Genomic DNA, 27,670 nt, shown 5'->3' with positions numbered 1-27,670 from the left:
AACCCTGCAAATAAGACTTTGTTCATCGCGCTGAGGCGCGGCGCGCGCAAAGTTACAAAATTCGAGAGGTGCACGACCTCGCTAATCGACAGCGCGATTACGTCATTTTCGCCGCTGACATTAGTTTAGCTTTTTTTGTTAAAAAATGTGTTAAGTCTGATACACTTTCTGCCATTCTCACCGCTGTGCTGAGTAGCTGAACCGGAGCGGAGTTGCGCATGCGCGGGTCAGTTTCTCCGCTGGCTTGCTTTTTACCGGTAATAAGCAAACGCACACGGTATGATAACCGTGCATTTTAATACCGTGGTATACCGTGAAACCGGATACCGCTGCAACCCTAACAGGTACACACACACACACACAGGTACACACACACACATAAGGTATGCACGCATGCTCATACACACATGTGCACACACATTTACACGCATGCACACAAACACACATGCACATGTACGCACGCACACACATGCACACACACGCATGCACACACACACACACGCCCTCAGATCACTCCCTGTCTCACTTCAGCAATGGTGAGATTCATGTGGAAGTTAAATGTTGCACATCAGCTCACTATGTTTAATTCTCACAGCGCTACAGAGGAGACGAGGTTGGTTCAGACTCCTGAGGGTGCTGCACACTGCTCTTCCTGTATCGGAGCTCGACGCACCAGGACTGGAGAACCATCGGGCCGCCCATGACCCCACCTGATCAGCTCCGCCGACCTTTCCCCCGCTCAACGTGAACATTTCTGCTTTCACTTTGTGAGCTGTAAAGTAAGTTGTTCCTCTGTTCTTTTTTAGTGCGAACCATCTCAGATAGGATTCTCTTTTTCTATGCTCTTTAGTCTCTCTCTCTTTCTCACACACACACACACACACACACACACACACACACACACACACAGAAAGAGGTGGTGATAGCTCTGTTGTCGTTTAAAAAAGGGTCAGTGCCCTGTGGAGCAATCACACCCCCCTCAATGTCTCTGTCAGTCTTTGTTGCCCCCCCCCTCTCCTCTCTCTCTCTCCCCCCCCTCTCTCTCCTCTCTCTCTCTCCCCCCCCTCTCTCTCCTCTCTCTCTCCCCCCTCTCTCACAGTTCAGTATGCTTTGTTGTCATGACCATATTCAATTACAGTTTTGCCAAAGCAGAATTACAGTACAACATGAATGAACATTTGCAGTATTAAGGAATTTAAGAAACTCCCTTTTAAAAACACTAAAGAACACTCACTCACAGACAGACAGACAGACAGACAGACAGACAGACAGACAGACAGACAGACGTTGGAGGTTGGAAGGGCAAAGGCTTGAGGGGTGATGTGGTTAGTGAGCGACAGGACAACTCAAGCTCACTCTTGCAATCTTTTCTGCAAAACACAGCCTCATTCAGCCTCCTATGAATGCAGAGGTTCTCCCACACACATGGGCATAATCACACACACACACACACACACACACACACACACACACACACACACACCCACCCACGCCCACACCGTCTGACTTACCGTTTCATCGTCGACTTTGCTGCATTTGCTGATGGCGGAGTCTTCCTCTTCTGTGTCAGTGGGGTCTTGTCTGTTTCCCCTCTGTCGTAGTGTCTAACACACATACACACACACACGGACACAAACACACACAAACGTGTCAACTTAATGACTACAAATGTGTCCTTACACATCACACATGTATTTCTTTCATCACTGAGGTTTCATGTGGACACGCACAAAATATCACCTTACACTCACAAAAGTGTGGACTTTGTATGCATGTTTGTGTGTGTGTGTGTGTGTGTGTGTGTGTGTGTGTGTGTGTGTGTGTGTGTGCGCGAGAGGCTCAACAGTAATTTCATTCCAGCATGACTGGAATAGTAGCAGTATCCACCTTTCAGTAGCAACAACGAAAGGAAGAGCAGGAAAGGTAGATATGGCAACACCCATGTAAACACTGCTCAGATCACATCAGGTGCATGTTGGTCAATCAGATAATGATATGTCAGTAGATGTCAGTAAACATTTATGTGGTATAGACCTGCAGGCGTACAGAGCCCTCCGTGCTACGTTGTGACGGCTCTTCGACCCACTCGTGATGTAATGGTATTTTTGTACAGCCTCTGGTGCACCACGTTCTTCACACACCACTGGATGACTCAAGGTGCCCAACCACTTTTAACTTAATAGGTGATTAACCCTGCCCTCATCACACCTGCACGGACTACACACACAGACACACACACACACACACACACACATGTCCGCAGCAACCCAGCACCTGCACAAGGAACCAAAGCACACATATGCACGCGTGTGCATACACACACACACACACACACACACACACACACGTCCTTCACATCACTCTTAATCTCAGTCTACTCGGTTCACCACATCACTCATATTCTCTCTCTACTCCGTTCACATTATTCTCTTATTCTCTCTCACTCTCTTCGTTCACCACATCACTCTCTTACTCTCTCATACACCTCAGTAGCTCTGCTTCATCTCCCCTCATCTACCTCCATTCAGTGTTTGTTGTGAACATTGAATTCAAGAAAAGCAGAAAACAGACTGGATATACCTGATACACACACACACACACACACACACACACACACACACACACACACACACACACACACACACACAGACATGCAAACACATACAAACACACACACACAAACACACAAAGAAATAAACACCTGAGCAATAATTAAGACAGCTCTCACGGGGGGAGCTGATGGAAATAAACAGATGTAGTTATAGTAACTGTCTCTATCCACGCTATGTGTTCACAGTAAAGCCCAGAGACCAACCTGCCTCAAAACAGTATAAACATTACCTCTCATTAGGCAGCCCAGCAGAAAAGACCTGCTACACAGACCTGCTGAAAAGCCCAGAGGCAGAGACCTAAGGCAGACCACCCAACAGTACTACCCACGAGAAGCCTCACCAGGAAAAGGCCACCATGACAACAAACATTTAACACAAACCTTAAATGATTTAAATCAAACAGTCTGCTAATTTTTTTTGTATTGTTAATTTTTTTGGAAATGAACAGAGACAAGTTTCACAAACATTGGAAGTGCGTATTTGTGTGTGTGTGTGTGTGTGTGTGTGTGTGTGTGTGTGTGTGTGTGTGTGTGTGTGTGTATACACATGTATGCACATTTATATGTAATCAGAGAGAAGTGTGTCTGTCTGTTTTTTGCCATTTTTTTGCCATTTGCGCAAAATGGAAGGGCAAAGGGCAGCAGTCACAGGGCGTATAGGTGGAGCAGGGCGGGGCGTATAGGCGGAGCAGGGCGTGTAGGCGGAGCAGGGCGTATAGGTGGAGCAGGGCGTATAGGCGGAGCAGGGCGTATAGGCGGAGCAGGGCGTATAGGCAGAGCAGGGCGGGGCGTATAGGCGGAGCAGGGCGTGTAGGCGGAGCAGGGCGTGTAGGCGGAGCAGGGCGTATAGGTGGAGCAGGCGTGTAGGTGGAGCAGGTTGTATAGGTGGAGCAGGGCGTGTAGGTGGAGCAGGGCGTATAGGTGGAGCAGGTTGTATAGGTGGAGCAGGGCGTGTAGGTGGAGCAGGTTGTATAGGTGGAGCAGGGCGCGTAGGTGGAGCAGGGCGCGTAGGCGCAGCGCAGCAGGGCGTATAGGTGGAGCAGGGCGTATAGGTGGAGCAGGGCGTATAGGTGGAGCAGGGCACGTAGGCGGAGCAGGGCACGTAGGTGGAGCAGGGCACGTAGGTGGAGCAGGGCACGTAGGTGGAGCAGGGCGTATAGGTGAAGCAGGGCGTATAGGTGGAGCAGGGCGTTTAGGCAGAGCAGGGCGTATAGGCGGAGCAGGGCGTATAGGCGGAGCAGGGCGTATAGACGGAGCAGGGCGTATAGGTGAAGCAGGGCGTATAGGCGGAGCAGGGCGTATAGGTGAAGCAGGGCGTATAGGCGGAGCAGGGCGTATAGGTGGAGCAGGACGCAGATTTACACAAACACACAGAAGCAGATTTACACAAACACACAGAAGCAGATTTACACAAACACACAGAAGCAGATTTACACAAACACACAGGCACGTCACACTGAGGTACAGAGACCTCAGTGCAGTGCAGTGCGACCTTTGCACACACAACAGCCGAGCAGAGGTTAGGATCTAAAACCCACCATGTTTAAGTGTGGAATAGAACCATTAATTGGGTCTCGCCAAATCATACGAGTATCTCAGCACTATTTATGAAACATTTCTTAAGACTTCACAGTGAATAATGAAGCTGCCTTTGCTTTTAATGTTTATTTGCCATCGTTTGAGGACCAGAGGAGACTGGGGTCCCCATCTGAGCCTGGTTCCTCTCCAGGGTTCCTCCTCTTGCTCTTGGGGAATTCTTCCTCGTCATCATCTGTAAAGCTGTTTTGTGAGGACATGCATTGTAAAAAGTACTACAGACAAACACACACACACTTCAGCTGAACAGCCTGGATTTTGTGGAACTGGTCACACTTTAGTTCTGTGTCTGGAGCCAAAGCAGCATTCCACATGAAATCCATTATTTTTCAATGGTATTTTCAAAACAATTGGAAGAATTCATCTGTTCTGCTGAGTGAATGAGTGGCATACAGGACCTGTGTGGGCACATGATGGTCTCCGTGCTGGAGGTTATCAAGGGCAACACAGTCCATGAGTTATGCTACTAATTCAGTTGAAGTTAGAATGTAATGCACAAAAACACACAGAGCAAGATCTCGCCACAGAAACCACTGCAGCAAAACACCTTTCTCTCCCATGAACTGTCCATCCACACTCACCCAATAATCAAACACACACTGCAGGTCCTTCAGCTCTTATCTGGGGTGTGCATACCAAGCTCCCAGGTCAAGAGAATCCAGGAACGGATCACAGAAGTGATAAGTAATCTGTTAATAATGTGGTTCACACCTTAGAACATACACTCAGACACTAAAGTGTGTAAGCACTGTTAAGAGTCTGTAACTAATATTGTCTGGCTTTCTGATTAAACAACTAGAGAGCTTCAGAGGGAACTCAGAGATCAGTGTCCTGTGTGCTGATCTCAGTGTCTCTGATCTCTACCTAATCAGGCACAGGTAGTAGCGTGGCTCGGCTACTCTGGACTGGCTGGAATCACACCTGTGGGGCAGACGTGTGCTCATGTCGAGACGGATTACAGACCAGGTCAATGAGGTGAGGGACTGGAGACTTACACCCTCACCACAGTCCACTGGTATTGTTCTACTACTAAAGAGTAAACACAGATACAGGCCTTTATGACAGTGGCTGTAAGCCCCATGAGAATAAATAAATAATCTGGACTGTTACCAGGTGAATGTGAGGCCTCTGACCTCTGATCAGGCCAAACAAGTTTCAGCTTAGATGACCACTGTTTACTGATAATATTACTCAACACCAACAATACTACTCATTAGAACTCATACAACAGTACAATAGTCCTCATAGCACTATTACTATTAAGACTACTACTACTAGTCATATGTTTGTGAGTGTGGGTGTTGAGGGAGGGGTGTGTGTGTGTGTGTGTGTGTGTTTGGGCGTCACCACAGTGCTAATTCCCAGTACCCCAATTCATCTCTGCTCCCAGAACGCATGCTGGGTGGGCGTGGAGGTGTCTGATAACAAGTTAAGTGCTACTGGGAAGTCCGAATAGGGAGATAAACTGCCCTATTGTGTCTCCCAGGCTCCACCTGTCACCTGGCAAGCTCCACCTGTCACATAGCAGGGGTGGAGAAGCACGGTGTTCCGGTGTGTTCAGGTCTGGGAGTCACGTGTGCTGAAACAGGAACGTGGGAGCATCCTGTTCCAGTGTGTTCAGGGCTTGAAGGCACGTGTGCCGAGATAGGAGAATGGGAGCGTTGTGTTCTAGTGTGTTCAGGTCTGGGAGGCACGTGTGCCGAGACAGGAGCGTGGGAGCATCGTGTTCTGGTGTGTTCAGGTCTGGGAGGCACGTGTGCTGAAACATGAACTAGGGAGCGTCGTGTTCTGGTGTGTTCAGGTCTGGGAGGCACGTGTGCTGAAACATGAACGTGGGAGCGTCGTGTTCCGGTGTGTTCAGGGCTGGGAGGCGCGTGTGCTGAAACAGGAGCGTGGGAGCACCGTGTTCCGGTGTATTCAGGACTGGGAGTCACGTATGCTGAAACAGGAGCGTGGGAGCATCGTGTTCTGGTGTGTTCAGGTCTGGGAGGCGCGTGTGCTGAAACATGAACGTGGGAGCGTCGTGTTCCGGTGTGTTCAGGTCTGGGAGTCACGTATGCTGAAACAGGAGCGTGGGAGCATCGTGTTCTGGTGTGTTCAGGGCTGGGAGGCGTGTGTGCTGAAACATGAACGTGGGAGCGTCGTGTTCTGGTGTGTTCAGGGCTGGGAGGCGTGTGTGCTGAAACATGAACGTGGGAGCGTCGTGTTCTGGTGTGTTCAGGTCTGGGAGGCGCGTGTGCTGAAACATGAACGTGGGGTCGTCGTGTTCCGGTGTGTTCAGGGCTGGGAGGCACGGGTGCTGAAACATGAACGTGGGAGCGTCGTGTTCTGGTGTGTTCAGGTCTGGGAGGCACGTGTGCTCAAACATGAACGTGGGAGCGTCGTGTTCCGGTGTGTTCAGGTCTGGGAGTCACGTGTGCTGAAACATGAACGTGGGAGCGTCGTGTTCCGGTGTGTTCAGGTCTGGGAGGCGCGTGTGCTGAAACATGAACTAGGGAGCATCGTGTTCTGGTGTGTTCAGGTCTGGGAGGCACGTGTGCTCAAACATGAACGTGGGAGCGTCGTGTTCCAGTGTGTTCAGGTCTGGGAGTCACGTGTGCTGAAACAGGAGCGTGGGAGCGTCGTGTTCTGGTGTGTTCAGGGCTGGGAGGCATGTGTGCTGAAACATGAACGTGGGAGCGTCGTGTTCTGGTGTGTTCAGGGCTGGGAGACGCGTGTGCTGAAACATGAACGTGGGAGCGTCGTGTTCCGGTGTGTTCAGGTCTGGGAGTCACGTATGCTGAAACAGGAGCGTGGGAGCATCGTGTTCTGGTGTGTTCAGGGCTGGGAGGCACGTGTACTGAAACATGAACGTGGGGGCGTCGTGTTCTGGTGTGTTCAGGGCTGGGAGGCGCGTGTGCTGAAACATGAACGTGGGGGCGTCGTGTTCTGATGTGTTCAGGGCTGGGAGGCGCGTGTGCTGAAACATGAACGTGGGGGCGTCGTGTTCTGATGTGTTCAGGGCTGGGAGGTGCGTGTGCTGAAACATGAACGTGGGGGCGTCGTGTTCTGGTGTGTTCAGGGCTGGGAGGCGCGTGTGCTGAAACATGAACGTGGGGGCGTCGTGTTCTGGTGTGTTCAGGGCTGGGAGGCGCGTGTGCTGAAACATGAACGTGGGGGCGTCGTGTTCTGGTGTGTTCAGGGCTGGGAGGCGCGTGTGCTGAAACATGAACGTGGGGGCGTCGTGTTCTGGTGTGTTCAGGTCTGGGAGTCACGTGTGCTAAAACAGTAGGGCAGCGATGCACAGATACCCACAGTATCCAAACATGGCGGAAGGCGCCGTTTACACACACGCAGCTGTGTAGGCGGACACACAGACGGCAGAGAAGTGAAACTCACAAAGAGAACAACACTCACACACGGGGAAAAAAGAGAAGAAAGCACTTGTTGTCCTTGTACTTTACATTGTATGTTAATCTATGTCTGCTTATTTGTAGTATTAGGTAATGCCATTGATTCCTGTGGTTTAGTAGTAGTCTGGTTCAAGGGTATCTTGAATCTGACGTATATACTGTACTGCCTGGGATGCATTCTGGGAATAAATGGCAAAGCACCTTGTAAGTTACTCTGGATAAGAGGGTCTGTTAAATGGCCAACAATGTACAATGTAACTGTAAGACGTATCACAGATACGCCATCATCTGAACACGCAGGACAGTGGGTGAGGAAGGAGGTAACAGGAGTAACAGAGCCAAAGTCCAGGCCATGTATGACATGTCTGCTGGACTCTGTCCGGCCGCCGTGAGAAGCCAACGCTGACATTCATGTCTGAATCACTCCCACACCCTTATAAATCAACAGTGTGACGGCGCCAACATGGACTAGGAGGGACCCTTATTTCCAGCATGGTTACTGCACAAACCAGAGTGAGCATTCCAGCAGAATGCATCATCACTTGAACCTCGGGATGGACGTCATGAGCCCACAGGATCGGGGCACAACACTCGTGTCGGACCTGTATTTAACATGGGTGTAGAAACAGACTACACATCCGGCTGGTGGATCATGATGATCTACAACGAATATCTGAATAAAACAAAGGAAGTAGTGATGCTGAGTAACGATTTGTTAGCTCTCTGCTCCGTGCGGAGTGACACAGGTCATCGTGGGTCCGAACCAGGGTCAGTGGAGTAAGAGTGGCATGACAGGCTGAGATTTTTTCCTACTGGCCAATGAAGCATCTTCAACAGCAGAGAGAGAGAGAGAGAGAGAGAGAGAGAGAGAGAGAGAGAGAGAGAGAGAGAGAGAGAGAGAGAGAGAGAGAGAGAGAGAGGACAAAGAAGAGAAGAATGGCAGAAAGAAAGAATAGGGTGTGAGTGAACAAAGGCATGAGTGGAGAAGGGGAGGGAGCTACGTGCAGCCTGGCACAGAAGGGACAGGCTTGTAGTGTGTGTGTGTGTGTGTGTGTGTGTGTGTGTGTGTGTGTGTGTGTGTGTGTGTGTGTGTGTGTGTGTGTGTGTGTGTGTGAGGGAGAGAGAGAGAGAGAGAGAGAGACTGACTTGTGCTGATGAGGGCAGTGGGGGCTGTTATGGTGTCAGGGCTGTGTTTATGGTAATAGTGGTACGATGCCGGTCTGCTTGAGGCCAACGTAAACCCCTCCCCTTTCTTTCCCACACACAGACACACACACACACACCACACCCTCAAAACACCTGCTCCTGAATAACTATCCACCCGGCTCACTGTTCTCACACTCCCCCTGGAGAGCAGTCCGTGTCCCTGAACCAACACCTGTTGTATCACTGAAAGTCCAATAGCAGGTAATGCGGAGTCCCAGCTTAGAATCCGTTTCAACTGCATTCTTCACCAAATCCCTAAATAAAAGGTGGGATTTGTACTCTGCATACAAGACTTCAAGAACTTCCAGTTTGACCTGAAAGCCTCCTGGAAACATGTCCCCGTCCCCACCCCTGCCCGCCTGCCCGCCATGCTCCCACCCCCAAAATAAAAGTCTCCGTACAAACATCCAGCACCTTGTGACAGGTATGGACAGTATATTCTCCCCCAATCCTCCACGCGCCGTCAATCACAGGTCTTTTTTACCACAACCAGAAAAACGCATAGCGTCCGTCACTCGCATACCCTCAAGGGTGCTCGAAGAGAGCTCGCAAATCTCGGCAAAACGGCTGCTGTTACGGACACTGGGGGAGGAGTGATATTCCTCAGAGAGGATGTGTGGGTATCCACGTTATTCCATGTGTAACCGTAGTCCAGGTGACATTTGGATGGCCGCTACCGGATAAACAACAGATGAACGCAACGCGCCACAGAGAAAGTTGGCAGGCCCTGAGTCAGCGGGAGGTGCTTTCATCTGACCAGAAAAGGCGGTGCAGATGTCGAAGTTCACTGTGATTTTGTACAACACTGACACAGAACAGGCAAATGCAATGGCTCTGAGGTGATTTACAGTCAGGGACGTTGTGATGAGCTCGGTTGTAGGTTTTGAACCTGTTGTGACGTTGTGATGAGCTCGGTTGTAGGTTTTGAACCTGTTGTGACGTTGTGATGAGCTCGGTTGTAGGTTTTGAACCTGTTGTGACGTTGTGATGAGCTCGGTTGTAGGTTTTGAACCTGTTGTGACGTTGTGATGAGCTCGGTTGTAGGTTTTGAACCTGTTGTGACGTTGTGATGAGCTCGGTTGTAGGTTCTGAACCTGTAAAGTAGCCCTTCAGCTAGCCGCAGTGAAAGCCTTCAACATTCAAAGCCAATCTTTCCAGATCCTTCCAACACCATACAAATCAGTTAACTTTATATCGTGCAAGACAAATACCGCAATGTGATGTTCTGTTTATTTTTGAACGGTTCCCTTCATTTGTTTGGTGCGCACATACACACACACACACACACACACACACACACACACACACACACACACACACACACACACACACACACACAGCCCATCAGATCAGTAACAACTGTGCAAGCTCCGATTGTGTCATATTCTGACACGGCTCCATGCCGAGATCCCACAGCCTGTCCGCTACCACTGGTCACATGACCTACTTGAGTTCACCTGGGCCAATGTTCAACTCGTATCACACTTGTAGCGGGACACGTGGTAACAGTTTCACACTGATAAAGACGACAGCAGAAGAGAGTTGAGAAGAAACATTACAGAGTACACGATCCTTCAGCCTGTTGGACCGCTGAATCTCCTGGAACTGGCCTGTTGTAGCGTACGGCTGGTCTCAGGCAATGTAAACAGGGCGAGGTCACCTGTCTCACTGCTACTCCAAAAATAATCTGTCCTAAAATTATACAGGTTGAGAAATTAATTATGCAACGCACTGTAATATTAAGTGATCACAGTATTATCTAACATTTTATTGTTTCTTACTAAGAATGTATTGAGTACATGTATTTTTTTCTATTCGCTTATGAAATTCCAGAGAGTGACAATGTATAAAACGACTTTATGAATTAAAGTAGTATACTTTTTTAATGCATGTTTAAAATATTTAACTGACAAAAGGCCATAATTGCTATAGATGATATGCTATAGTATGACAACTGGGTAGTCATGCATTCCATTACAAATTCAGTGCTGAGAGAGTTTTGAATGCAGACCAATTCCTACACCGAATACCATTCAAAATTCTTTCAAGCCTTTCTCTAAAATACACCCCCAACAGAGTGTCCAAGATCAGCAGATCTGGCTTGTCTGGTTGGATGTGAACTGTATAGGGTGTCCAAGAGAACTGATCTCAGGTCAGCCCTGGGCACAAGCAGAAAATCAGGTTAGAGGTGAGCCAGAAGGCGGGGCAGTGAGAGGCACTTACTGGCCAAACAGGGATGTTGGAGATGATTGGAGTGCAGCAGCTGGTCTAACCTGTCTGGCCAGCAGCTCTAAATTCACTTCAGTGGTTTCTCCCATTTGGGTGTTTTGTTCTCACTCTTTAATTCAATTTCAGTTCCACAAATTGGTGCAATAGACAGCAGGGACGACTGAGGTATGGTTGGTGGAGGCCAGGGTAGAGGGGGTGGTGGTGTTTGGTTAGGGTTGGGTCATCTTTGAGGTGGTGTTTGGGTAGGGTTGCATCGTCTTTGTATTGATGTTTGGTTAGGGCTCAGAATGATGATGAGCACGAGATCCAACAAGGACAGTGAAGCAAACTGAGAGACAGGTCTTGTGAGAATGAGACAGGTCTTGTGAGGAACAGCCTGGCAGTTGGACAGGTGTGGTCAAATTATAAATGCAGTAAAGCCTCAAAGCAGATGCAGCTCCCGGTTTAAGGACAGGCCTTGTTCTGGACCACCAAGAGCAGAAGGGAAGCCATGTTGCTGCTGGACGGCCAATCAGCTTCGTGCAGATTCAGCCTTTATCCAAAGTTCAACCTGGGCATGTGCAGGTCTGCACACATGTGAACTACAACACACAGTTCCAACGACATGGGGAGGTTTGCTGTGTGAAAGACAGACCTGAATAGACAGGGTGACCTGAGGGAGAGACCTCCTTCTTATTCCCGTTATTTATTGATTATTTGATTAGTACTACCAACTGAATTATTTATCTTTATTTGTCATGCCAATGAAGCACCTAGAACTGAATTTTTTTATTAAATTGAGAGAGAGAGAGAGAGAGAGAGAGAGAGAGAGGGGGAGAGAGAAAGAGAGAGAGAGAGAAAGTGTGTGTGAGCATGGGAGACTGATGCGACAATGTAATGTAATGTTTTGTACATTCTTGTGTATTGTGGCAAATACATTTCCATTCAAAGCAGTGTTAGCATACATTAAGCAATTTTTCCATAAAAAAAAGAATTATATTTTGATTATTAAAAAAATCAATTGGGTGGCATAAAGTAATCAAACGTTATCCCATTATATTAAACACTTTATAATCTACACTCATGCCATAAAACACTTTCATGCTGGATTAGCAAGTTGAGTAGCTCTCTTGTCTAGCACGCCATACCTGCATCTAATCATACAGTGCAGGATTTAGGAGAACTGCGATTTTAATGTTACTGTGAAGTCAAGGATTTGCACATTTGTATTACCTGCACATAAGTTCACTTGCTCTATCCTGCACCAGAGTTTTACTCTTCAAAAAAACCTGCATTTCTGCACATTACACACAGCTGATGATATTTCGAAAATATTTTGAAAAGACTACAGTGCTGACAGTGTTTATAACACAGTCATGTTGCACCGGGTGGTTTGAAACCTAACAGCACCCTAACAGTATTGTTGCAAAACAGGCATTGGCGTCTTTCCATTCTCTGAGACTGCTTCATCTAAAGCTCAGGACTCAAAGACCCCAGACCTGGCTAGCCACACCACCTCACAGGTCAGTGCCCTCCAAGATCAATCACACATAATTAATGATCAAATAATAATCTATCAGCCATCCTGCTGAATCATTTGAGCTGGACCAGAATTTGGCGTCACACAAGATCACGTCGGTGTTCGAGCCATCAAATGACAGCTGCAGGTTTGGAGGTGATTCCAAATGGGTTGGCTGGAGGCAAGTCAACATGATCCCAGAACCTGAACCCAACACAGAGAGACATGCGTCTTCTCCAACATTTCCTCCTCCTTACACTCCAAACACCTTCTCCTGGGGCCAGACTCCCAGGCCTCACACTTCCAACAAGATGGTTCACATTAGCTTAGGTGTAGTGACTGAAAAATTCAGAGCATTTACTGAGTTAATCAATTAAAAAGACGAGTTACCTATTAATAAGTCTGGGAGTTTAAGACAAGAGCTGATCTTGGCAATAGCAAATGTCTGACAGACCACAGCAGTACCTGGATCAACAATATTTTCAACCGTGAAGAAAAAAATGGTGATGGTGTGCACTGGCTGTGATGTTGTTTCAGAGCCTAGCATATGAGTAAGAGCCTCAGGGTTTACCACAATATGAAACTCACTCCTGTCACTCCAATATATGCACCAGACTGAACCTACAGAAGATCTCACTTACCAGGCCAAGTGGGCGGAGCTGCCCCATATCAAGATAATGGGCCAGATTGCACCACGACAGAAACATTGCAGGTTGCAGCAGTGAAGGAATGTTAATGCTCCTCTCTAAATGCCAAATCATGGCTATTTTTCCAATTATGGTATGCTAAAATGGGAGGAATACATGTATGTATATACGATGTGTTTAAAGTAGCAATATAGTTCAACACAGGTCTAAAAATATAGCTGACATTTCTCACATGACCGCAATAGCCACTTCCTTTAACATTTAGTGTATTAGAATACAGACCCAAAACTATAAATGGAGCGACACTTTCCAACATTATCGAAACAAACCAAAAAATCCCCACAACAAGAACAATGAGTGCAGGTCAATGAAAATCATGATACCTACAATCCAGATTCAAAGAGCATCAAACGAACCAGATACTTCACTTTTTCAGGTTGTACATGAACTAATCTCTAAATGAATCAAAAAACCAAGAAAAGTGTCTATCATTATTTCAGGGTTATTATCAGGCAGCAGTGTGTCTGCTGCTTAAACCACATGACAAAAGCTTCTGTGTACCATGTTGCCTTTTTCCAAACTTCCTGCCACAAACCCACAGCAGAACGAGCCTTTAGCAATTCACTACAGCCACCCAAACACACACACACACACACACACACACACACACACACACACACACACACACACACACACACACACACACACACACACACTCCAGCGCTTGCACCAACACTGCGGCCTCCTCTTCCTCCGGGACCCTGGCTTGTCTCTTACCCAGCATGCTTTTCTCCAATGGGGGACCGCATTAGCTTGATGCAATTAGTGATGCAGCGGCGTTTGGGCTCCGCGGGGAGTGATGGGGATCCCGGCAGCTGTGTTTGTGGTGCGTGGCAATTAATCAGAGCTTTGGCTACACTAGCGCCACTGTCCCCTCTGATCACCATCTCCACAATCAGCGCCCTAACCCCCCCCCCCCCCCCCCCCCCCCCACTTCCCCCCTCCCCCACCCTCTCTGGGGCTCTTTAGCCAGCAGTTCTGCAGGGACTTTGGGGATGATTCCTGTCACCATAACAGCCCAGGAGTATCAACAACATCTCCATCAGAGCAAGTGTGGTGTTCATCTTCAGCTATATGGGATAAGAAGGTTACCCGGAAGTTTGCAATGAGATCTGGGATGATTAGTCAGAGTTAAAGTTCAGGAAGCCATTGCTGACAAGACACTTGGGTTGGTGTGGGCTTGTAGCAGTCCTCAGGGGCGGTGCTTGTGCCTGTCCGAGATGGAGGGGTGAAAAACAAAAAGACCATTGAAGGAGGAATGGGATGCAGAAGAGACTGGAGATGGAGGGAGCATTCTTCTCCTAGTGACCCTGTAGGAGGAATGGGTGTTCCTAACGTGACCCTTCAGGAGGGCGGGTGCTCCTGTCTAACGTGACCCTGCAGGAGGGCGGGTGCTCCTGTCTAACGTGACCCTGCAGGAGGGCGGGTGCTCCTGTCTAACGTGACCCTGCAGGAGGGCGGGTGCTCCTGTCTAACGTGACCCTGCAGGAGGGCGGGTGCTCCTGTCTAACGTGACCCTGCAGGAGGGCGGGTGCTCCTGTCTAACGTGACCCTGCAGGAGGGCGGGTGCTCCTGTCTAACGTGACCCTGCAGGAGGGCGGGTGCTCCTGTCTAACGTGACCCTGCAGGAGGGCGGGTGCTCCTGTCTAACGTGACCCTGCAGGAGGGCGGGTGCTCCTGTCTAACGTGACCCTGCAGGAGGGCGGGTGCTCCTGTCTAACGTGACCCTGCAGGAGGGCGGGTGCTCCTGTCTAACGTGACCCTGCAAGAGGGCGGGTGCTCCTGCCTAACGTGACCCTGCAGGAGGGTGGGAGCTCCTGTCTAACATGACCCTGCAGGAGGGTGGGTGCTCCTGTCTAACGTGACCCTGCAAGAGGGCGGGTGCTCCTGTCTAACGTGACCCTGCAGGAGGGCGAGAGCTCCTGTCTAACGTGACCCTGCAAGAGGGCGGGTGCTCCTGTCTAACGTGACCCTGCAAGAGGGCGGGTGCTCCTGTCTAACGTGACCCTGCAGGAGGGTGGGAGCTCCTGTCTAACGTGACCCTGCAGGAGGGTGGGTGGCCGACTCTCAGATTTACCTTCAAATCTCAACGTTACAGCACCGGCAGATAAAGGAATCAGGTTTTAGTAGGAGATCCTCTCAGATAATCTTCAGAACGATTTACAAAAACAAACAACATTCACAACAGGGCTCGGATGATGCTGTGTTTGCTGTAACCAACCACTGGAATCGATGAAGGTTGTGTTGACTGTATCTATCCACTAGGCATGGAGCCAGAGCTCAGGTTCACTGGCCGCTGGGACACTACCAAATTTGCAGCATTGTGAACTGCTTCTGTGTGGGTCACTAGTAGAGGGGCTGTTTGGTACATCAGAAGCAGGGGCCACTGTTCAGCCGCTGTGCTGCTCCTGTATGAACTGCATGCTATTTTCTCCTGGCATGAAAAATAAGCTAAATTGCCATACAACAATATGTCAAAATGACACAGTCAGACTTCCATTTACTATGTGTGTGTGTGTGTGTGTGTGTGTGTGTGTGTGTGTGTGTGTGTGTGTGTGTGTGTGTGTTATCAAGGAAGACGGACAGAAAGGTGAGGCCCAGAAGAGCAAACAAAGGTGTAATTGAGAACACACTGCATGTGAGGTAAGCATTTGACCCTTGACCTTCATGCACCATGAGAGATGATAGACTTTGTTAACGCCTCGATCACACTCCTGAGACTGTGGTTACATAGTAACTCATTAACAGTTATAGAAGGTCAAAGGCACTACAAAAATCTGGGGGGAAAAACAAAAACACAAATACAAATACAAATGGCACCGTTATCATTACACAGGCGTCGTGTACAAAGCCCCGAACAGGACGATGGGGAATCTCTCCAGTCTGAGTTTACGAGCATGGTCAGAATAAGCCCCCAGAAGTCAAGCAAGGTATGGGTACTTTACTGGTAGAGCACAAAAGACACCGGAAAAAGATCCAATGGTGTAATAATAATGATACAATGAATTAAAATAAAAACATAAGGACATTGGAATAAAATTCTGTGTGTCCATAAATCTATTCATCTCTCTCCATCTACATGTGTGTGTGTGTGTGTGTGTATCTCCAGGTAAACGTCCACCTTTCCATCAGGGTTTATATTTATGTCCTTTATTACTTCACTCGTTTCCTACTGTGCGTCTTCATACTGTATATCTCATGTGCAAGAATGACCCCATTTATATTATCATCATCATCATCATCATCATCATCATCATCTTGTCTTATGCATGGTCTCCTCATAAGACTAAAGATTCTTGGGCATGTTGCTGGATTTACTGCAACACAAACCAACAGCCAAATTCGTGTTGCCCACAGCAACCCAACACTAATCCATCTGGACCGCTTCATTAGAAACACCTGCTGCATTTGATCCGTTGATCAGAGCTCCCTCTCTACAGTTTACATGCATTTACACGTCTGTTTGAGTACACACACACACACACACACACACACACACACACACACACACACACACACACACACACACACACACACACAGCTCCATAAAACACATGCAGATGAGCAGAAAACATTCCTGAGCTTCACTGAGAAACCTGATCCACGATGAAGTCCTGTTTTCTGGCTTTGGTAGATGTTTAGAAGTGCCAACGTTGTGATTAGCATATAATGACATCATAGTTCTGTCTATGCATCCAGTCTCCAGAACTCCAACGTAGACGACCTGCTAGATGGTGGCTTCACACAGCATGGTGCATCACCTAAACACCTACTGTGTCAGAGAACCAACCAGACCTCCACTGCATAAGTAACTAAAAAGGCACAGCAGCAGAGGCAGAACTGGACCAATGAGTGTGTTCTAGAACCCCCACCCTAGTGGTAGGGTCTCTGCCCCTTGAACAAAGAGTGTGTTTCATTGCCATGACAGCAAAAACGCCCTCCCCAGCATTAGCGCTTATGTTGTACAACGCTCACTTCCATAACTATTAGCCTAAGCATCAGTGCAATTACTGAGGATGACTCCATCTGTCTTTAAGGAGGAAACAATGCCTTGCTGGGAATGGTCTGAACAATACAGCTCATGCCAGCAGCTCATGCCATCAGCTCTCTGCCAGATCCCAGACCCGACCCCAGATCAGACCCCACAACAGACCCGACCCCAGATCAGACCACACAACAGACCCCAGATCCGACCTGACACCAGATCAGACCCCAGAACAGTAAACCTCAAGCCAGTAAACCTGCAGCAGTGTCAACACACAGAAAAGATTTCACTTAAGAAGTTGTGATATGTAACCACAGCAGGTAAAAGGACAAGACACAACCTGCACACTGAAGACGCGTATTCTTACATGTGTGTGGATGCTTACATAAGGGAGTAGATAAAGTTCATTATAACCACACACCAGTTTGACTACACACGAATAATAACCCTGTCAAGTCAAGGTCAGGAATTTACATTGCGCTCTCTCCCTCCCTCTCTCTCGCTCTCTCTTTCTCTTTCTCTCCGTCTCTCGCTGCCTCTGCGATTTCTCTCACACAGAGAGCATAATGATGAACATTAAGTAAGATATAAGGTAGAAAGAATTCAGAAGGGGACTGAGGCTTGATCTCTGGGGCTGTAGAGTTTGAACCCTGGAGCTGTAGAATATGAACCCCTGGTGCTGTAGAACCCCTGGTGCTGTAGAACCCCTGGTGCTGTAGAACCCCTGGTGCTGTAGAACCCCTGGTGCTGTGCTCCACAGTGGGTCACAGGGTCCACAAAAGCATATTGTATGAGCATGTGCAGAACAAGAGCAGCAACTCAGCAGAGCAAACAATGGACAATCCAAGACCCACGGAGTACGCTGCAGCCTCTGGTGTGAACGCACCACGTGACCCACACACGCAGCAAATTACACCGCACGAGCCACATACATTTTACACCTCAGCACTGCACAGCGCTGCTTTGAGGGGCAGATCACATCCTGAGCAGAGACAACTGAAACGGTGAGATCACTGAAAGTTGAAGTGTTAATAAAAAATAAAAAAAACAATTCAGATGTCCAGCTGTTAACCAACAAAAAAGTTATCTTATCAGATATAATAGACAAAGACTGACCACAGCAACTACTGACATTTCCAAAAAGATTGCCGAGTACAATGGAAAGCTTTAATAAACTCCTTATTGTGTGGGCTGTGTTTAAATGTCTCAGCAGGGGCAGACACGTTGGACCGGTCTGACGCTTTCTCTGTCACTGTATGTTGTGTGAGAAAGCGAGTGACAGAGTCCTACACGCACACGGTACTCACGTACGGAATCCAACACCTCCCCTTTCGTACAGGTGTATTCATTGGTAACCAAGTAATCCAGAGTTATGCAATGCTTTCACTTTTTTTTTAATAACCAATAATAAAATTTAACAAATTATAGTAACACATGCACACGCAGGACACACACATATATATATATATATATATATATATATTTCGATTAAAAACGAGCTCTCCCCCATGTGAAAGGCCCCTCCCCACACCTGCTCCTCAGGTGCGCACTGCGCTCGGAGGCGCGCACGCACGCGTATCCCTAGCGCGCAACGCCCATGCTCGCATCCACACGCCTGGTGGAATATGCGCAGTCGCAGCCAAGCGCACTCTCACTAAACAAGCAGCGAATTCCGCCGCCGCTTTTCAAAACTGTTGTGAAGGAGAATCGCGAGTCGGTGCTTTAAAACCGTGAAAGTAGCGAACCAAAGTAACGCAAAGAACACAATTTAGTAACTTTCTATTCGAGGCCAAGACGCTGGTAAAGATTTCGTAAAACGTGAACGAGTGCGTCGAAAACAATGACTTCAGCTCTACCGAAACTTCCTCCTATCGAGCAGACGCGCTGCTAGTTCCTGATGTCCGTGAGATGTCACCCGAGGTTTCATACCTCACCCTTATACCTCGAGCGCTGGAAATATTGGAGCAAAGTGCACCGATCCAAAAAGCGCCACATACCTGTGTGTGGTGATCTGTGCGTTGTGTGTCCTCTATATCTCCGATGTAGTACTGCTCCAACCATCTCCTCGCGTTCTCCGAGTGCCGGTGCGGGGGCCCGTCCAGCGCCTGGCTGATGTTCTTCCCAGATCGGTGTAATATCAGACTCTCCCCTCCCGGGTGCATACGAAGGAATGCGCTCACATCGTAAACCCTTGTCCCGACTAACACCCAACACGATTCCTTAGTGCAGTGACTCGCTACTTCCTTTGCTGAGAAGAGGCGAGGGGACACCGAGGGTGACATTTTTTAAATATATATATATTTATCGAGGTGTCCACTTAAATATAACCGGAGGATAAAATGACACCCCCACTGACAGTGCAGATAACTGCGAGCAATACTACTGCCGTCTGACTTTGAGGCTCACGTCTTAGCGACCAGCTCATTTTCATATCATGAATAATTCAATATTCATAATAATTGGGCGTGGTCTGTCGAAGGCACCTGTTGCTTTACGCGCAAAGAATGTCAACCGCAGTAGACTAGTCTCTGATTTAAAAAAACAAAGTGTAACAGACCCTTTAGTCTTTAATTTCACGTTTCACTAACTGGTCAAAAGTGTTATTTCTTTGTTTCAAAAATCGTTTATATCACGGTAGACCTCGGTCTTAGGGGCGTGTAAGGTAAATGACATAATTCATCGATTATTTGCGCACGTGGGCGTACCGGAGATATCACCGAAACGCGGGATCACTACGGTGGCACAACTACGTGTTCACACGCGTGTCACTTAATCGCGGGTCAGTGATTCATTTTTGACTGTTTTAATATGACGCTGACTCGTCGTTTATCTTGCGATTAGGCTCAATTTCTGGGACAAGAGCGCCCTCTTTGGCCAAACAAACTTATCTTTGATAAACTGTCAAAATAAATAACAAAAATAAATATAAAAACAATGTAAAGACATCAAACGTTACCTCATTTACTCAAGAAAACGAGTTATTAGCCACGCTGACAGCATCGCATTAGTCAGTTGTCGATGTAAATGCGTGGATTTTACGATTTTCTCTGCTCTTTCTGATCAGAGTAATTGGAGTCGACACGGTTTAAAAGTGGTAAATAATTCACCAGGGATCATGACACTGTGAGTCTTTGAGGGGTAATAATTTCCCTTTTTATTGGAGGGACTTTGTGGATTCATTTACGCGCAGAATAGGATCGTTTCGATTTCACAACTTCTGTCTGATGATGGCGCTGCCTCTAGGACATGGTCGTTTCGATCACGATCACGTTATTGGCCATGGCCACCTTCTCAAGAGTAACTCACCCCACGTCTTTTCGTTGTACTTCATAAGCATTTGTCAAGTCTACAATTTTATAGACATTTTGGACTACACAGTAACTCATGCTTTCAGTACAGAGCTAAATCATTTTTAAGAGTGCTGCTTTTTTAGACAGTTATTTACAAAGTATGGGATGTACTAATATTTTAAACATATTTAACACATACATCTCGTTCTAGTACAATACTATTTGGGCATTGGATCAGGTGTAATAGTTTTTGCTCTGTGCACAACATCGTCAGATCTTTTGTGTGAAGATAAATCTCAATGAACTTGAACGACTGACTAATGAAATTGTGGTCGACCTTGGTCTACTTCTCTTCAATGTGTGAGATATTTTCTAGATTAGGCGACCGCTTAATCTGTCCAAAAATCAAATAAATAAAACCATCAGCATGTTTTTTTGTCCACGATAGCGTTTCAGAGAACAGGTTCTGCAATATTACGTTTAGTCTCCTCTGTCATTCTCAGATCAGGTTGGACCACATTCTATCTAGAGTGAATTGACATTTCATCGCGCTGTAGTTCAGTTTCACCTACAGGTGGCACTATTGCCAAAACATCCACCGGTTACGTCACTGTGCACGAGTATTTCACAATCACAAATGACATTGTTTGTTTATGGAATTACAATAATTTACAATTAAGAATTTGTGAATGCTTCTCTAGACAATGATACGCACTTGAGTAATCACTAGTCGTGCACTTATATTTGATAAGTATGTAATATAAGTACACAACATAAGTACATTACACATATAAACACATTTATGCGTGCCTGTGGGCATAGTTGTGATACGAGTCTTTGTTTCAGTGTTGGGTAACTAATTTCTTGTGAGTGTGAATGAAAAGAGATTTTCTTCACAATTTCTCCATCGTGTGCTTCATATGATCTCTTTCATTGGGCTTGGACACACGGCAGGAACCGCAGGGTGGTTAACAAGGCTCTGATCCTGTGGGACCCCCAGATCCAGACAGATAAGCAACTAGTCGCCACCCAACCAGGCGTGCATGAGGTGCAAAAACCCAGTAGTGGTGGTGCCAATAGTTGTGGTGGTCCTTAAGTGATTGATATAGCTATACAAAGGAAGGAACACGAGAAGTCGGACCAGGGATTTAAAGAAGTAACGGAGAAAACGTGGAAAGTTAGCGCCAAGTCTGCCAGGGTTGATGAGCGTCTTCGGCTGTGAAATCTTCCCTCTGTATTTGAACACATTTAATCAAATACCTCAATTGGAGCAGTTTCAGTTTGACGAGTAGGCTGAAATCCTGACTAGTATTTATCTAGGTCATTATTAGAGGACAGAAAACCAGTCAGTTGCTTAAAAAGGTTTTCTGAGTAATTCCCGCCCGGGTTGTTTTCCCACTGCAGTCCCTCTCTTCGCCACCAGAGGCTTCACCACGGCAGAGTTTACTGAACAAGGAAAAACGATAATAAGAATGAGGTGTTGTCGGCTACTGTGGAGTGAAACACATTTTAAAGTTAATCTGACAGGCTTCGAAGCAATGGAGCAAACTGAACGGATAAAAATGACTTAAATTAAACGAATGAAAAAGAGGTTAATAAAATGTTATTCTAATTTATAGGCCTATATCTACCTAGTATGAATTAAAACTTTTGTAGACTTTTTCTCGGCTAACAGTAAACCTACTTGATTATTTTTTACTTTAAACAGCAAAATAAAGATGAGCTACCTAGATCTAACATATTAGCAATAGTTAGAATTAATTTAGTGCAGGTGACAAGTTCATTCAGTCAAATTCCAGTCCTAGGCCAAATTGTCGGTGTCCAGGATAGTTTGGTACCTGTTTTAGCTTTTTAAAAATAATTATTTATCAAATTTATGAACCAGCATGTCACACACACACACACACACACACACACACACACACACACACTCAATCCTTGGTATTTCTTGCGTGGTTAGTGTTCTTCATTGTTCTTGATTTTGCCACCACTTAGAATCGCGACATCTACTGCCCTCTTCTGCTGTTCCATCGCTACTACATCCGGTCGGTTATCCATTACATTACATCCATTGTCAATGCATAGCTGGAAGTCCAGCAAGACCTTAGTTTGGTCATTCTGCACCATCTTTGGGGGGTTTTTCATACTCTGATCTTCCAGTCCAGACTCAGCAAAGGTGTTTCTGTATACTATGCCAGCCACTTGGTTATGGCGTTACATGTAGGCTACACTCTTGCCTCTTACACAGCATCTTTGCAAGGAACAGCCGTCAGAGACAACAGCAACTGGCAATGGGGTGTTTTTTTTTCTTTTTTAATCTGCCTCTATATGGCCTGTAGGGCAATGGAATGTTTTTCGCATTTTTGTGGTCTGCCTCTAGGGCAATGGGGTGTTTTTTTCTGCCTCTAGGGCAATGGAGTGTTTTTGTGTTTTTGTAGTCGGCCTCTAGGGCTATGGAGTGTTTTTTTAGGACTGACTCTAGGGCACTGGAGTGTTTTTTGTGTTTTTGTGTTCAGCCTCTGGGGCAATGGAGTGTTTTTCTTTTTTGTTTCTTTGGCTGTCTGTCGACCATAGGAGTGTTTTTTGGCTCCCAATCACCCTCAGCTACTGTCATACCCAAGTGGACACCCATGGCTGTCGCCCTGTCTGAGTCTTCGGAAACGTTGCCCCTCTTGTCACCGGGACGTGGTGGCGTCAGAAATTGACGTTGACTCAGTGATGTGGTGTCCTCGGCACGGAATGTAATTTAATGACCCAGACAGATCCACCTATCACAGCCTAGAGCACGGTTCCCCACCTGTAGGTTGAGGTGGTCAGTTATGCTCAAGTGCCTTGCCTTGTCATGGCTTGTCATCTATTTTATGTCGTCTACCTCATCCTTTCCCGAAGGCTGCTTTGTTACAGGGAGCTAAATTTAACTGGAAGGGACAAAAGTGTGTTTAATAATTGACAGCATGTTAGCGGTATAACATAGCAGAAAGGTGAGACTAAACTTTGTTGGATGAGGTGTGGCTGAAAAGAAATGAAGAAGACGGATGATGTCAGTGTCAGTGGGCGGGGCTATGTGAACAGGTCCACTCTGATACGTAGGGGTCGCAGGCACCCGTGCATGGAAGGAGGCACGTCAGGTATAAGTTCCAGGTGAAGGTGGTCACCAGCAGCACAAACAAGAGTTGCCCTTCCTCAGGACGAAGAGAGAGGCGCGCACCATGGCCACCGTGGTCCCTGTAAGTACTCTGGGATGTACAATATCATAGCCAGGGATGTGTGAGGTGTTATTGCTATACTGGGGCTATGAGATCACATAATATTATTAGAATGGTGGTTGTTATTTCTGGTATGGTGATTTGGTGATTAATAGATTTTATGATCGAAAGTCTGTTTGTGAAATAAGATGTAGGGCTGTGTATTCTGAGCACGGTGTAATTCAGTAAGCTGTAGAAACACTAGGACCCATAGTAAACTATAGTAAACATTACAGCTGTCATAACATTACATAATGTCATATTATTATATAGTCCAATTACTCTAATGTAATATACCTGTTATTACTCAGATGCTATAGTCTTATTATTTACATATAATGTCAGTAATGAGTATCAGAATCTGATTCCATCTGAGATCAAACGTTTCATTAAGTTTCATTTAAATGAGTTTGGTCTGGGTAGACCTTGACTGAATTAAGCCATTTTCATGTAGCACTGTGCTGATCAGGTGTCAAGTAAAATAATCTCTGTCCTGAAACGTGCGTGCTGTGTAGTTGGATTCAGATGGACCTGTGCGCGTGTGTACTGGTTAGTGAGGGTGTTCTGTATCACAGGATCTAGGTAATTGTTTCTCCCTCTGGTGCTAGAAACTAGTGGAAAATTTGCAATTAATGTATAGGATTGATTCACCAGTTCTGTTGCATAGGGAGAGTGTTGTCAGGGGAGGAGGGTCATCAGAGGAGGAGGGGTCTTGGGGGGACCTCTCCCAGAATGCCTTTATCATTATGACTCTATATGAGGAGTTTGATTGGGTGCCGTGACCAGCGTGTTCCCGCCTTTAAAGTTGAAACGATCAAAGCCTGCATTTCAATTATTTGACTTTTACAATTATCTGCCCCAATCTTTCCAAACTATCTAGAAAAAACACCAACTCTGTCTGACAGGGAACACATCCTGCCCCCATCTCTGTTACAGCTGCTCTCGTCTCTGTCTAATTTGCCCCAGTTTGCCTCCTGCTACGGCAGCTGCAGCCTGCAGCCGTGGTTGCTCTTCGGAAGAGGCCCAGGGGGGGGGTACATGCTGCTGACCTACCATGGCCCCCGGGGGGCGCCGCGGCCCAGTCTGGCCTGCCACACCCCACAGATGACCCTGCGGCAAATCTGTCACATGCTCCGCGTCATGAGGCAGGTGCGGCGTCGGGAAGCGGCGGCCGCCTCCAGGTGGGTAACACGCCCCCTTTGCCTTGACACAACGTGCCAGCTCTCGGGGTTTGGATCCCAGTTGGTTATTATTGAAATATACATAAACACTTCGCACTATCCTCATATTTGGGTATTTGACCTATATTACTCTATGCTGGTATGAAGCTTTGAATAATATTAATTGATGAACTCTTAAGTGAGGTTCAAACCATGCAAACATTTTAATAGACCAGAGGGTGTGGCTGACCCTCTTATCCTCTCTCGCCCTATCTTACCCTCTCTCACTCCCTCACCCTCTCTCACCGTCTCTTACTCTCCCTCACTCTCTTACCCTCCTTCACCATCTTACTCTCTCTCCCCCTCTTTCTCTCACCCTCCCTCACCCTCTCTCGCCCTTTCATGTCTCCACAGGAAGCAGGTGGCAGTGTCATCAGTGCCCAGCTCTCCTTCCAGCCAATCAGAGCACCGCTGCCTTCCGTCCTGCCTCCGTCGCAGACGCACCAGCAACATTAAGAAAGTGAGCTAAGGCTGCACGTGAGACATCCCCCCTCACAGGCCTGCCGTGGCCCGGCACACGTAGCAGTGCGTGGTTTAAGGGTGAAGGCTTACTTCCTCCACCCTGGGTCACTGAGGGCGGTGGAGTGACTGCGTGTTCTTCCCTTTCGTTGGATCTTTTGGTTTCGGGAGGATGTTTGTCCACCATTCAGAAATTCAGAAAGCGCCCGTCCGACTGAACACTGCCGAGGACAGGAAGACGACCGGGCTGCATGCTAGACTCTTTGGGTGACGTCTTACGTTTTTTCCCTGGTTAAGTCGTGTCTGTAACTAAAACTTCCACTGCGTACTGGGTTTGAACCTCTAGATTGTATTCATCCCACTGAAATCTGCGAGGGGATTTGTGACGGTGGGTAATGTTGAAGTGAACTCTGTCCAATTCTGTCAGTTCTTAGTGCACTGAGTGTGTAATGTATAAATGACATTTGTCCTCATCCGAAACAGGACGCAGTGGTTCACTGTTGTTTATTTGTTTGTGGGACCAGTTGTCCACCATTTCTTCTGCAAGAACAGAACAGAAGCTTATTACCGTAACAATAAAGATGTCCTGCAAGAGGTCATGAGCCTGGTGACGCCACCTGTGTTCCTTTCAGTCTGATGTAGATCTTCCCCAGAGACCCTTCCTGTCTCTGCCTGAGATTCAGGGTGTGCTAATGCAGTTATAGTGAAGGCAGCGTGACTGAGAGAAAACTGTAGTAGGCTATATATGATGAAACTGTGTGGGCCATATGTATGCATTTATTCATTTAACATGATGCATTATTAACATTGTGTTTTTCTTCTGGATTACGGTACTATTAAAATGACTGAAATACTAAGTCTTAGTTGTTTGTACTAGAGTGGCTGAACTGGTATTAGTGTAGAACTGTTGAAAATGGGATTACTGACTGAATGTGTACCTGTCAGCTCCTCTCCAAAGCAGCTTTCCTCAGAAAGTACCTTTATGTAGTGCTTGAACCTAATTCAACGCAGCACCGGGTAGTGTTTCCCAACAGTATAATTCAACTAGATTCAGCAGCTTTAGATACAACACTGAAAGGGTGATGAGCTGCAACACGTCCCTCCATGGAGTCTACTGTCCGACACACCCCTCCACGGAGCCTACGGTCTGACACGCCCCTATATGGAGCCTACGGTCTGACACGCCCCTATATGGAGCCTACGGTCTGACACCCCCCTCCCTGGAGCCTACGGTCTAACACGCCCCTCCCTGGAGCCTACGGTCTGACACGCCCGTCCACGGAGCCTACGGTCTGACACGCCCCTATCTGGACCCTACGGTCTGACAAACCCCTCCTTGTTTTTTTTTTTTTTTAGTTTTAAAAATGTTAAACATTTTTTTATGTAAAAAATAATGAATGAGATTACCCAGTTTAACTAAAACACTTGTGAAAACCACTGACCTAAATGTCACCACTCGTCACTGGAGCATGCTTGAAGCCTCAAGAAAAACTAATATTTATACCATCATTACATATTTGATCTATCTGGAGTTCTTTTTTTTTTTAGTATATTGTGGACAAATGCCAGACAAGGACTAGTTTGCCTTCAGGAATATTCGAGACGTTGCCTTTGAGCCAAGCTTGAACAGGGTTCACAGCTTTATTAGGTAAACACAGCTTGGCTCCCACAGGGGCAGCCGGGGTGGTGATCATGGCTGACCGCACACTGGGCAGCAGGGATCAGACATGGCCGCCGCTGAAACTTTCATGAGGAAGATGTAGCCTGAGCCAAGCTGGAAGACAGGAAGCGAACGGGCTCAGATGTCCACACCACACAGGACGTTGATCTCGCAGGTGAGCTCAAGTCACGCTCAGACACAGCGAGCCTTAGTGTTTCAACGGGCTGCCAATCACTAACACACCAGGCCTTAACGCACGGCGTCCATCACCAACACACCAGGCCATAACGCATATTAACATGCTGTGTCTCGCAGTCAGACTTCAACAGTCCTGCAGAGTGGAAGGCAGGTGAATCACACCTGATGATGCTCTTGGTGAGTAACAGCCCTCATGCATTTGTCAGTAATTCAGAAGCTATGGAATTTAGGCTGTGAATGACTACATAACAAACATGTGTCAATCTTTCTCAGCATTTCAAAGACAATCAAATCTAAACCTGGGTAGTTTGAGGCTACAGTCATGACTGACTGACCCCTGAACTTCAAACTCCCAGATTAGGAACTGCTTAAGT

At 47.1% G+C, this 27,670-nt stretch overlaps 2 protein-coding genes across 2 annotated transcripts in view; one reads left to right on the top strand and one right to left on the bottom strand.

The window, feature by feature from the left end:
• Positions 1–19,623, bottom strand: part of fa2h (fatty acid 2-hydroxylase) — a 28,000-nt gene extending 8,377 nt beyond the window's left edge. The window contains exons 1-2 of the mRNA XM_077022242.1: positions 19,222–19,623; positions 1,512–1,604 (exon numbers count right to left, since the gene is read on the bottom strand). Of these exons, the coding sequence (XP_076878357.1) occupies positions 1,512–1,604; positions 19,222–19,506 (378 nt within the window). The 5' untranslated portion in view covers positions 19,507–19,623. The remainder of the gene's footprint in view (positions 1–1,511; positions 1,605–19,221) is intronic.
• The window catches only part of LOC143527197 (uncharacterized), a 26,918-nt gene extending 629 nt beyond the window's left edge, over positions 1–26,289 (top strand). The window contains exons 1-8 of the mRNA XM_077022243.1: positions 1–779; positions 5,080–5,182; positions 12,448–12,536; positions 15,814–15,882; positions 16,076–16,169; positions 23,605–23,741; positions 24,726–24,940; positions 25,334–26,289. The exon at positions 1–779 is cut by the window's left edge and continues 629 nt beyond it. Coding sequence (XP_076878358.1) covers positions 23,724–23,741; positions 24,726–24,940; positions 25,334–25,448 — 348 coding nt within the window. The 5' untranslated portion in view covers positions 1–779; positions 5,080–5,182; positions 12,448–12,536; ... (1 more) ...; positions 16,076–16,169; positions 23,605–23,723 and the 3' untranslated portion in view covers positions 25,449–26,289. The remainder of the gene's footprint in view (positions 780–5,079; positions 5,183–12,447; positions 12,537–15,813; positions 15,883–16,075; positions 16,170–23,604; positions 23,742–24,725; positions 24,941–25,333) is intronic.
• The last annotated feature ends 1,381 nt before the right edge of the window (positions 26,290–27,670 follow it).

The sequence above is a fragment of the Brachyhypopomus gauderio genome, chromosome 11 (genome assembly GCF_052324685.1).
Source record: "Brachyhypopomus gauderio isolate BG-103 chromosome 11, BGAUD_0.2, whole genome shotgun sequence".
NCBI classification, from domain to species: Eukaryota; Metazoa; Chordata; class Actinopteri; order Gymnotiformes; family Hypopomidae; genus Brachyhypopomus; species Brachyhypopomus gauderio.
This window is presented reverse-complemented; position numbering and strand designations above follow the sequence as displayed.